General features: G+C 57.7%; 1 protein-coding gene across 1 annotated transcript; it reads right to left on the reverse strand.

The window, feature by feature from the left end:
- Positions 1-459: 459 nt before the first annotated feature.
- On the reverse strand, positions 460-11,893 carry ADAMTS15 (ADAM metallopeptidase with thrombospondin type 1 motif 15). The gene is made up of 8 exons (XM_052697069.1): positions 10,841-11,893; positions 6,875-7,007; positions 5,936-6,103; positions 5,425-5,708; positions 4,943-5,120; positions 4,236-4,417; positions 3,550-3,725; positions 460-3,201 (listed from the first exon to the last, which is right to left on the reverse strand). The coding sequence occupies exons 1-8, from the start codon at positions 11,732-11,734 to the stop codon at positions 2,421-2,423; spliced, it is 2,796 nt and encodes a 931-aa protein (XP_052553029.1). The 5' UTR covers positions 11,735-11,893; the 3' UTR covers positions 460-2,420.
- Between the last annotated feature and the right edge of the window lie 614 nt (positions 11,894-12,507).

The following is a 12,507-nucleotide window of genomic DNA, read 5'->3' on the forward strand; positions in this document are numbered from 1 at the left end:
ATGAATGACGCCAGAGGAGCACGTCGGGAATGGGTACTCCCAGCTCGTGGTATGCGCAGACACGGTTGTTCCAGGATATGAGAGCACTGTTCCAGTTTGCATTCATCCATTTAACTCTATGTTCTATAGTGCTGTGGTTCTGACTGAAGAATATCCCGATCCCAGGCTAAAGCAAAACCAGCCTCGTGGCACAGCCTCGCTGCAATCGCTCCCAGGTGCAGGCGAGTCCTGCCATCGCATGGATTCATCCAACATGATGTTCTGGGTTTTTTTTTGCCAACTACAAATTCTACAGCAGAAGCAAGACAAATTGCCATAATATTCAGAATAATGTGTTCGGACCTTCCAATTTTTTTCCTCCAGTTAATGAGCTGAGGCTGCAATAAGCCAGGATGTACTCTGCCAACGCCACCCAAGCAAACGCACAAGGAGGCACAAACAGCCCCCTAGAGCAAGGTGGATCTTTAAATACGGTTTTATTTCAGGTTTGCTATTGATGCACAAACAGCAGAGATCGATGTTTAGTATACATGGTATACACAAAGCAGCCAGTACAATAGGCATCTCCATCCTTTTGCTGCACACTTGGCAAAAGAACTGCACTCAAGAAGTCCCTCCCACCCCATCCTTCGCCCCCATCGGACAAGGATGACAGTTCCTCGGTGGCTTGGAAACCATCGATTTGATGGCAAGACGCAAAGGGCAGCTCCTTGGAGCTCTGTCCCCAAACGAAAGCACTGCAGGCTCGGCTACGCAGGAAAACTGTCCAGAAAATGGATGATGCGTTCATGGGAATGTAGACCTGGAAGGGATTTCCTAGAACATTAAATCCCGTCCCCGCTGTGCAAAGCAACCACAACATCTGCTCCTGGCTCTATCAAGCATCGCGGAGACCAGAAATATTACTGTGCTCAAAAAAGAATTACACAAATCTAGGAGGGTGGGTCTGCAAACAGTATCACAAGAAATGTGCTAAGCTGGTGGGAAAGGTCTCCACAAGAACGTTTCTGCTGTTCCTTGGGACCCTTCTGACCACTGCTGGAGGCTTGGTGGAGCATGAAGAGCTTCCACATGTGCTGAGCAGACTCCAAGCATCTCACTGCTGAGACAGCAGCCTACCCAAAAGTTGGGGTCGACCCTTCTGCTCTTCCCAATAGTGACATATCTCGGTCAAGAGGTCCATAGCAAGCTCCCTCCAAGGGACCTTCATCAGTGGGAAAGCAAAATGTGAAATGATCCTTGATGGTTTGATCTGAGCAGAAGGCTTATGGTGGAAGGTGTCTGGCAGGGTTGTGATGAGGTAAGACAGCCTCCAGACACTACAGAGGTATGGAATGAGCCCTAGCACAAAACCCAGGAGGATGCAGCTGGTTGTGGATGCTCTGCAGGAGCAGGAGGATCAGAACAGCCCCAAATAACCCTGAAGCTTGGAGTGAGGCAGGCAGCAGAGTGCCTGGGCATGGCATGCTGGCCCTGTGAGCACCATTTCCAGAGCAGAGTCAAGCACCAGCAACAGGCAGGGATGCTCCAGCGCACCGCACTATGATGCTACAGTACAGTTGGTTATTTCTGCAATTACTGCTCACATTGAACCTCCACTGTGATCCCTTTTAGTCCCAAAGAGCTTTACACCCTTCTCTGCACCAGGGTGTAAACGAGCGTCTGGCTGTGCTCTGGGCACCCATTTAGCTAAGAGCCAGTCTCAGCCTGCCCAGAGCACCATAGGAAAACCTTAGCCCCAGGAGGGGCTCTGCTGGAAGCAACGCTATTCCCTCCATGCCAGGTTTGTATCCAGCACAGGGAGCATGTTAAACAACACAGAGTTAAGCACCATAAAGTATACACTGGTCAGATCATAAACATGAGGAGAAAATGAGAATCAAGCCACCACCTCCCAGCCTGGCACTTGGGATCCCCGTTGACATGCACACAGGCTTGCAAGCCCTGAAGGTAACAGTCCCTACAAAACCCAGCACCCTGTTGGGCAGTACAACTTGCCATCATCGTGTAGGTAAATTGGCTTGGTCCCACGCAGAAAATTGGGGAAGGGGGAGGTAGGCTTGGCCCTGGGAAGACAGGGCAGGCGTTGTCTGAGCCATCTGGGGGTGTCCCCTCTGTGTGTCCTGGGGGCCATCCTGGCAGTGATTTCTGTCTGTCTGTCCTCCGGCTCCCAGCCGTGGGTCCCTGTGTGTGCGGCAGCTTCGAGGTAGGTTGGTTCCTGCTCACCTCCGAGCAACCTGCTCGGTGAAAGCCCTCTCATCACCTGGTTGTGCGCCCTTCCCCGCACCCAGGTCCCTTTATTTTTCGTTTGTTTGTTTTCCCTTTTTTACCCTCATTCGATATGTGCTATGGACATCTCCCCTTCTCCCAACCCATGGCCGCTGCCCGAGAAACACCATGTTCATCCTCACTGGCACAGCTCAGCATGGCCTCAAGGTGCAGAAATCCAGCTCCTGCGGCTTCCTCCGAAAACTGCAACTCTCCCGGGGCAGCAGTCTCCCACCGGAGGCCACGCACTTCAGCATCCTCCTCTTGAAGCCTCTCCCACAGCTCTTGGAGCAAGGAGCCCACGGTCCCGCTTCCCAGGCCGGACAGGGCTCCCCGCACGACCGCACCTCTACCGGCCTTTGGGCAGCCTCGCACTCGGAGGCTGGGTGGCCATAGGAGTCATGGCAAGCCACCGCTCGCTTCTGCAGCCCACTGCCACAGGTGACAGAGCACGCCTCCCAGCCGCCCGCTGCCCACTTGTAGGAGGGACGCTTGTAGGTCGGCCTGCCCCCATCCAAGCGGTTGGACAAGCTGAGGACGCTGTTGTTGAGATCCGGAGGAGCTTTGCCCTCCTTCTTGTAGGAGGTTTTGTCATCCTTGCTCTCCTTGGGGAGGTAGAAGGAGTAGCGCACCCGGGGAGGCGTCATTTTCCCCACGGAGAGCACCTCCAAAGTCAAGGGCTCCTGGATGGGTTTGAAGGCTTGCAGGCTCTCAACAGCGGTGCCGGTGCCGCTGTACCGCAGCACGCTGCCCTTCACCATCAGGTCCCGCTCCACGGCCGAGACGATGAAGTGCCCGTTCAGCAGGTACTTGCCCTGCCCGTTCTTCAGCGCCAGGTAGTTGTCGTCGCTGATCAGCCCTTTGTAGCCCCGCTGGCGGATGTCGATGTTGGAAGCTCCGGCGGGGATCACCACCACGAAGTTGTAGCCGTGCCTGGAAGGAGGAAGCAGGCAGGACGAGCCATGAGGCACAGAGCTGCAGGTGTCCCCATCTCCCACCCGCTGCGATGGCAGCAGTTCCAACCCTAAGCTTATCTCCTCCATCCCATGGAGATTTATTTCTGCACGCTGAGTTTCATCTAGGCTGTGCTCACCCAGACACGAGAAGCTCAGCAGTGTGACTGTGCCGGAGCTGGCTCCGTCACTAGAAGCCATGGGCTTGTAGCATGCACTACTACTTCAGAGCAGGCACTTTGGAGGATTTGATCATCACCATCCCCACCACCTTCTTGCGTCCACCCTACGGGAGAGAAGAACTCACATGTGGTCCCCCAGCACTTACATGGGTTTGGTGAATAAGCCCGAGACCTTCTTGCAGCTCCTATTGTCTCCTCCACATACACTGCACTTGTCAAATTTCTTCTTGGAGCCCAGCTTCCCATCACAGCCCGCTTTGATGCATTTGCCCTGGACACAGACTGAGGTGGAATCTGGGGAGCACGGGGTGCCATCCACGACCTGCAGGAGAGCGAGCAAGACAACAGCTGTACCCTGCATCACCCCACAGTCGTCCCACTGCAGCCACTCAGCATCAGCCCAGCAGGACCTCAGGAGGTGCTGGCATGTACCGTGCTCACTCTCTGCTTTGCAATTGGGCATTCTGGGGTCTCTGAGAAGAGCCATGCAGTACTGCGTCCTGCTTCTGCTACGTCACTGTCTTTACACTAATGCAACGGGGCTCCAGACCAGGAGGTGAACCACTTCCTCAGTGCAATAATTATCATCCTCTGCTCCAGCCTCTCAGCAGGACCATAGGCATACCCTACAGGCAGTTCTATGAACCCAGAGGAAGACCCTCCACAAACCCAATCCACCACTGAAGAAAATAAGTGGATGCACACGCGCTGATTCAACCCAGCCTGATGGATTCCCATCTTTTCTAACCCACAAAAATCCATCTGTCCACCAAGCACAGACAATTGCTTCATGCACTGGAGTCCTCCTGCAGCCCCCCCAGCCCTCACCAACCTTGGGTGCCAGCACATAGAAGTACCCCGTGCCATTCGCCCGGCAGATGAGCTTGCATTTGTCCCGGGGTGAGACGCCAGAGTACTTGGGAACCCAGGAGACGGAAGCAGTGAGGCGGTTGGTGCTGTGGCCGTAGCCATTGAATGCCTCACACTGCTCTTCTCGGAAGCTCTTTCCTGGCACTGAAAGGAACACAGTGTGCATCAGACGGGGCACAGACCACTGCCCTAGGGCAGGTGTTACTGCTTGTTAAGGGCGGCCGTGCAAAGCCAGCAGCCTCAGCGCAGCAACTCTGAAAGATTTTGCTCCTTGCACAATGCAGTGACACAAGGATGCCCGGGAACTGCAAATGGCAAGGCCACCTCTGACATTTGCAGGGGGCACATTTAGGGGCATGTTTCCACCGTGTTTCGAAGCGCTTTGAAACAATCAAAGAACTTGACATTTGGAGATTGGCTCTCCTCCACCCCACCCAAGGAGCTGTGGCAAGTCTGGGGTTTTGGTGTGCTGGCAGCTCGACTCTGCTGGAATTCAGCTGGTCTGGAGATGCAAGCAGTGCCTCTGCAGTGGGTTAGCAGAGGATTCACAGCTGCAATCAGCTCATCCCACTCAGCTCACAGGCACCAACACGCACAAGAAGCCAGGCTCCCCTTTGGCTCAGCGCCTTTTGATGTCAGGTCATGAATTTTGGCAAGTTTTGCCCTTACCTGCAGCCGAGCAGGGCTCCAGGTTGCAGGAGCGGTACTTGACGCGGACACCCTCACAGTAGGAGCCCCCGTTGGCAGGCACAGGGTTGGTGCACTCACGCTTGGCCAGCTGCACCCCACCACCGCACGTCCGTGAGCACGTGCCATAGGGCGCCCACTTGGCCCAGCCGCCATCCACCTGCAGGGACGTGGCACAGCGTCATCTGCTGTCCTCATGGCTTCCATCTCTGCCCCTCTCTGGACTCACACCTATCTTTTTGCTAGATGCATTTGCAAGCAAAACCTGCGGGCTTGCCTATCCCAGATCTTCTATAGGAGCATAGCAGCATCCAGCCTGCTTGCACTGTCTATCCCTGCTCTCTCCTCACCTTCCTCCATTATTATCCCCTTTGATAGACCCTGCTGGAGACTGCTCAGCCAGCACCCATGCAGAAGTGCCAAGCCATCGTCTACAGGGCATTTTTGGACTCGCAGGTACTCACCCTGTACTTGCTGACGTTGTGCCTCTCCACGCAGGCTCCTTTCAGGCAGAAGCGTCCCTCCCCACAGCTGGTGCCATCAGCCCAGGGGAAGTGCCGTGTCTGGCACACGATCTGCCCGCGTGCTTTGCCGGTGCACCAGAGCTTGGCACAGTACTGCATGTAGGGGCAGGGCTTGGAGCCCACACCGAAGGCCAGCTCGCACTGCTGGTTCAGGCTGTAGCTCGTCCCCGGCAGGTCCTCGGGCAGCGGGATGGGGTTGGAGGGCTGGTCCAGCAAGCAGTCTCCTGAGGAAGCAGGGAGGGGAACGTTGAGCCGGTCCTCATGGGACCGGAGCTACCTCGCATTCAGCCCCAGCTCAGCCCACTGAAACACCACTCAGCTCTATGTTTCCTTCTCGATTTATTGGGAGAGCAAGGAGAAATTTGCTGCCTACCCCAACAGCCTGTCCCCATCACCATCGCAGGGATAAGGACAGCATGGGGACAAGGATAGGAGAACAAGAAGAGCTCACCGTGGCCGCTGTCAAGGAAGTCGGTGATGATGGCAGCACTGCAGGCTGACCAGGGGTTGGCACGGTCGATCTGGATGAGGGTGGGAGACATCATGTGGTTGGTCTTCAGCCGGCCAAAGACCTCCTCACAGGCCTTCACGTTGTCGTGGGGCATGTTGAAGACATGGCCTGGGAAATGGAAAGGGGGAGAACGTGAATAATCCCAGTTGGCATTGCTCAGTGTAGAGGGGGAAACTGAGGCAAGGAGCATGGTATTCCTTGTAACAACTGCAAAGGCTGTGGGCAGCTCAAGAGGAGGAGGAGCTGCCTGGGGAAGCACAGAGCTTGCAAAAGCCCTGGCTTGGGCTGAACATGGATGCTGGAAGCTGCAAGACAGGCACATGTGAGCCACCCTGGCTGCAGCACCCCAAGCCTTTCCAACGTGCTTTCCCATCTGCATCATGGATGGCCATCATTTGAGGAAGGTCAAAGGAAACCTCAAAGAAAAGGAGATCAGAGCTCTTCCTTCACCCTGCGGAACCACACCAGTGTCTCCAGAAGTCGGTGCTCCCTCAGCATCCCTCTCTGCTATTTCAGGATTCTCAAATTCTGGAAACCCAGCAATCACAACAGTGATGCCTTTCACTTTCTCAGCCCTTTCCTCCCCCCCGCTGAGGTGGAGTTTCCCCTCTCCGGATGCCTGTCATTGTCTGGCCTTCCGTAGGCTGAACTGGGGCTATTTTGAACTTTGCTGCTGCTCCTGATTACTAAGCAGCGCTGGAGGATGAGGCTTGGTGACACTGAGGACATGAGGCAGAGCAGCACATCCATTGCAAGCACAGCCCTCAGACCAAAAATGCGATTTCTCTAAAAATGCAGGGCTTGCGATGCACTGCATCCCCCCAGTGTTCTGGGGCCCAGAGCACCCCGTCCCATGCAGAGCCCCCAGGCATGCCTTACCCAGCTCGTGGGCCGTGGTGAAAGCTGAGGGCAACCCATCGTCCTCAATGACGGAGCAGCTGCGCTTGGGGTCACACATGGTGCCCACGTCGGCCATGCCCAGCGTGTCACAGGTGGTGGCACCGCACAGGTCCTGTGGAGAAGTAAGGGGTTAATCTTGGGGTTGGTACTTGGCCCTATTCCCACCGCAGCCCCTTTACCCCCGGAGGACCCGACCCCAGGGCAGGTGTCAGTTGCAGAGAATGGGGACCTCGCAGCCCCAGGGCGCGGAGGAAACACGGAATCACAAAATCATTCACCGTGCCCACTGACAGTGTTCCTCAGTGCCACGTCTCCGTGGTTCTGGAACACCTCCAGGGATGGTGACTCAGTGGCATTTTTGCATGTGACCCTTTTGTTACACACAGCATCCTCCTGTGCCTTTGGTGTCAGCGTTTCCTCCAGGCAGGGTGGAGCCCATTTCAGCGCAGAGGAGCCAGCTTGGCTCCATCCTTCTGTGAGCTCAAGGTCTGGACCCAGGCAGGTCAGTGGAAAGACCTGGCCCTGGCTGACAGCTGAGCCATCTCTCCATTTCCTAGTGATAAGAAGATCCCAAAGCAGGCCCAGCATGCTAAGGGAACTGCTCCTGTGTCCTCAATGACAACTGATGTTTCTCCAGGAGCAAGCAAGCCCAGTTGCTGCAATGAACCAGCCCAGACCCCAGCACCACAGGAGGATGCCACCCCCAGCATCCACAGGTGCTACTGCAAACCAAAAGCTGCTGGCTGAGGACATGCCGCAGCCCAGCAGTTAACCTCAGATGCTCCCATTCCTCCACTCCTCTCCAAGAGATATTGTGCCAACCCCAAAGGCAGCACTGCCCATCCTGGGCTCAGCCAAACCCTGCTCTCATCCACTGCCTTGTTCTCCTGGATGGGCAGTGCTGTGATTTCTTCTCAATCTGCAATCACTGCCTTTGGCCAGCACACCCCAAAGCAGCACAGCAGGGTGGATGGATCCCTGCAGCTTCACCCCTGGGGTATTTCATCCCATGGAGCTGTAGTGGCAGCTGTGCACAGGGCAGGGAGAAGCGCTGCAGCTTTCCACATGAAAAGAAAACGTAAGGGACTGTCCGGGTGCTCCCATGCTATAAATAAGAGTGATTCATGCTCAGCTCCCAGCCAGCCAACGTTCCTGTGTTGCTAGAAACCTCACAGGAGCCACTCTGCCAACATTTCCAGCAAGGTTTCCAGGCTGAAGGCATTCCCATGCAGGCAGGTTCAGCTATCGGTAATGGCCCCAAGAACGCCAGAAAGCCCCGGCCAGAGCTGAGATGGGTTTAGCAGCAGCTGCAGGGCTGCAAAAAGCAGACAGGACTGCTCTCGTGGGAGAGGAACCGCCGAGGCATGGGGTGTGGGGCTGGCAAGGTGCTGTGAGGTGGTGAGGAGGCTCCAACAGCTGAGCCCAGAATCCATCCTGGCTGCTGTGGCTGGTGGAAAACCCTGTCTTATAAACAGCTTCAACTCTGCTTCACAACAGCTTTCCGCATCCACTGGGACCCCATTGAATCCCAGGTCCTGTCTCGTGCACAGTGTCCCCATCCCACAGTGGGAACCAGCACATCCCAGCCAGCGTGAAGTCCAGAGCTACACCTGGCCATGAGAAGGATGCCACAGTGCCAGCGCTGTGGGTTTGGAGGTGATGTGGGGTGCATGGGGTGCCCCAGGGAGGTGAGGAGGAGCAGCCGCTCCCTATTCATTGCTCTTTTAGGAGTTCCTGTTTCCTGGCCGGCACAGAGAGCTGTTGGCTCCCAGCCCAGCACCTGCGCTGACACACTGACCCACTTCTCATTCTCAGCCAGCCTCTCCTGCTGGCTGTGGGGCTGCAGGAAGGAGCAGCTCTTTGTGGGGCATTCCATCACCCCCCTGCCCGGGCTCAGAACCCAACCTCAGCCCCAGGGGAAGCAGCTCTGGGCTCTAATGAAGGGGTCCTAAAACCCCTCAAATGTATCTCTGGGGCTGAGGGAGTGGAATGGGAGCAGCAGTAGGGGAATGGGAGGAGGGCTGGGAAGGAACTCCTGGGCGAACACCAGGATGGGAAGAGGGCTACCCAAGCACTGACACCTGGCACGTCCTCTGCGTGCAGACAGCCAGAAATAAAACCAGGAGCCCTAGATTCATCCCTGGACACCTTCCAAAGGCTGTTCTTGCAAGCTTCTCAAGATGGTCTGCAGGCCACCTGAGGGGGATCCCTGTGGCTTTTACCTTCATTCCCATGCTCAGAGGCCAAGGCCATCACACAAGCGCTCTCCCAACTGTCGATGCTCCCCAGTGCATGTGTCCAAAGCAATCCCAAAAATGTGAGCTCCTCAAAGTGCTGAAACTGTTGGGTTTCTAAACTCCCCCGTGATGCCAAGCTACTGCGAGACATCCTTTGGTGTAATATCCCTTCAGCTGATGGCAGGCTCAGCAAGCTTTTGCTGTTACAGCTGGTGGACATCAAGGTTGGAGACGATGAAAATTGCGGTCAAACATTTCTCTGTGATTTGCAACATCATTTCCAAGGGGCATCAGCAGGATGAGTGCTCTGCAGTCCTTCCAGCATGCACCAGCTCAGGTAGGAAGGCAGAAATCCCACGGCACATCCACACCACCCAGCCGAGCAGCACTGAGCTCCCCAAAGGCGAATCCGAGGTCTGGCGCAGGGAGTGCAGGCAGTACAGCCCATCCATCAGCAACGTGTTGACACAACTGGAAACTGCCGATCAACCGAGCTCGAAGTGAAACTTAAGTCGGGGTCTTATGTAACAGCCTTTTGGCAGGGAGATAAGCTCTGGGGTGTCGGGGGACCGCAGATGGATGCGTTCAAGGAAGGCAGATGTCTCCTTGATCGTGTGCCTTTGCATGGAGCTTGCCTTGGGATTTCAGAAATGGATGGCTTAGCAATGTGTAAAAAATGCAGCCCGGCCATGCTGCATGCTGCAGGATGGAGAGGCTGTCAGATCTCTGGGACCAGCTCTGTCCCACGTGCAGCTCCGCTGACCTCACCAGGCTTCCACCAGCCACGGAGCTGCCTCCTCCCCTTCACAGCTGGCTGGTGCAGGCAGGAGCAGCTCCAGCAGATTTACACCCTGCCAGGGGATGCAGCCCCTGCTGGGGCCGGGGTCTCACGTCCCACACAGCATCACTGCTGCTAACACGTGCTGAGTGAGCTGGAAGCTACGCCCTTCCCACCCACGTGTGCTTGACTTGGAAAGAAGTTTTGGGAATGGCCTCAGAATTGCTGAGCAGAGTTCCTGACCTGTCCCTAATCCAAAGACATCTGGGCAGGGACAGGGGAAAGAGAAAATGCAAACTGCCGCTGCTGGCCAAACCCGCTGTGTTTGGGGTGAAATGTGACTGTGTCCCCTTGAAAGGGGTGCATCCTCTTCCCCTCCCTACAGCAACTGAGGGCTGGTGCTGCTGGTTGCCTATCATGGTGACATTTCCAGCAAGAAACAAGGGCAGCACAGCAAAGCCTCCTTGCAGCCCAGCAGGGATGCAGCAGGCTCTGTTCCCTGGGCTGAGTGCTGGCTGTCCTTCCAGCCCTGAATTCAGTCCACGTGGAGCAGCCAGGGCAAAGAGGAGAGCTCCAGGTTCTCAGGAGGACCTCGTGCATGACTCAGAGGAAGCAGGGAGAGGCTTTTTCTTGGCAGGTGTCACTGCCCTGCTCAGGCCCTGCATTTTGGGTGGCAGAGCTGGCTGCCAACGGGGGGCTGAGTGGCAGTTTCACGGGTGCATGGGCAACCTGCCTCTGTGCACCTCCTGGCCTCGCTCCCCTGTCAGATTTCTGCAGTGCTGTCTCCCTCCCAACCATCCAACCCAGACAGCGAGCTCCTGGGGAGCAGGGTGGTAGGGACACAGGAGGGGTGGCAGGGTGCAGGACACCTGAAGGGGAGGAGGGCAGCCCTGCTGGGTCGTCCACCCTTCCCCAAGGATCCGCACCCACCTGCTTGGTGAAGAGGATGGCGGTGTCCCAGTACTCGGGGTGCTTGTCGCTGACTTTGTTCCACTTCTTCTGCCAGGCACAGAAGTTGCGCAGGGTGAGGGCGGCGTTGCTGGTGACTTTGGGCCCTTTGTCGTCCTGCCCGATGAGGAGGAACTTGACGACGGAGATCTGGATGGGGTTGCGGATGCTGGGGTGCTTGTAGAGGCGGGCGGCCGTGGCCATGAGGGTGAGCAGGTAGTGCTGCAAGTCATCCCCGTGGAACTTCACCATGGACTCATCGGCCACCACCAAGGTCTCCACATATCGGGGCACGGAGGCAAAGCGTTTGGTTCTCCCTCCTGCCTTCCCCCCGGCCGCTCTCCCCCGGTATTTCTCCAGAGCCTGCAGCACCCCTGGGGTGAGCCCGGAGCCCACCGCGCAGCGCGACGCGGAGGCACCCAGCGGGTGGGCGACGTTGCGGCGCTGCAGGCGATGAGCCCCGCCGTGCTCCGCTCCCGGCAGCGGGCTGATGGTGTACTCGGCTCCCCGGTAGCCGAAAGCCCCCCGGAGCCCCCCGCAGAGGCTGAGAGCGGCGAAGGACTCTCGGTCGGCGTTGACATCCCCCGAGTAGAAGCAGTGGCGGAGGTGATGGGGACGGGAGGCACCGGGCGCGGAGCCCAGGTAGTGCGCGGCGAAGGCGGGGGCGATGAATCCGGCGTCGGGGGAGAGATGCAGGTAGAAATCCTCCCCGAAAGCCGACAGCTGGAACACCACGGCCTCGGCGGGGCCGCGCCTGAAGTAGGGCCGCCCGTTGATGTCGGGGTCGAGGCGGAGCGGGGTGACCACCGCCGTGTCCCCCGGGGGTGCGCTCAGCGCGCGGGCGCCCAGCAGCAGCGGCAGCAGCAGCGGCAGCATCGTCCCGGCTCACATGGGGGGAGAAAGCAGGAGCCAGTCCCTGCTGCTGCTGCTGCTGCTGCTGCTGCTGCTGCTGCTGCTGCTGCTGCTGCTTCCTCCGTCCCTCCTTCTTTTTGCTAAAACTCGGCTGGAGAGAGCGGAGCGGCCGCTCGAGCCGCCTGCCCCGCCGCTACCTGCCTTCTGGGGCGCATCGCCTTTATATACAGCGGGGCCGGGGGGAGCGGGGCGCGGCTTGGCCTCGCAGCAGCCACTCCGGTGCGGGGGGCCGGGAGCGGAGCGGGGCCGGGAGAGGAGCGGGGCCGAGAGAGGAGCGGGGCCGGGAGAGGAGCGCTCCGCCCGGGAATCGCTGCCGCCTTCCCCCGGCGCCTGCGGGAAGGGACGGAGGAAGCCGGACTTTGCACCCCGGCTCCGTGCTGCGGAACTGGAGGGGGTTCCTTACCTACCCGCGGGGCTGAAGGAGACTGCTGCAACTCGGGGAGCTGAGCGGGGGCCGGGCTGGGAACTGGAAGGGTTTTGAGGTGGGTCTGTTCAGCAGGATGCACTGGTCGGGGTCTCTGGGATTTGCTCTTGTTCTCCTTCAGGAGTTCAGTACGGAGATCGGTGGGCTTCTGCTGTGAAACACCACGTCTTGTGTTACGCACCAGGGTATCCCAGAGCTCCTCTCTCTCCAGGACCAGCGCATCCTACGCTGCCCTGCCCCAGCTCCATCACAGGCTTCAACCAGGTGGTGCTTCCAGCTGCTCGGCAGGAGCGCAGCCTCCCTGCATCCCCAA

The sequence above is a fragment of the Tympanuchus pallidicinctus genome, unplaced genomic scaffold (genome assembly GCF_026119805.1).
Source record: "Tympanuchus pallidicinctus isolate F22 unplaced genomic scaffold, pur_lepc_1.0 scaffold30, whole genome shotgun sequence".
NCBI classification, from domain to species: Eukaryota; Metazoa; Chordata; class Aves; order Galliformes; family Phasianidae; genus Tympanuchus; species Tympanuchus pallidicinctus.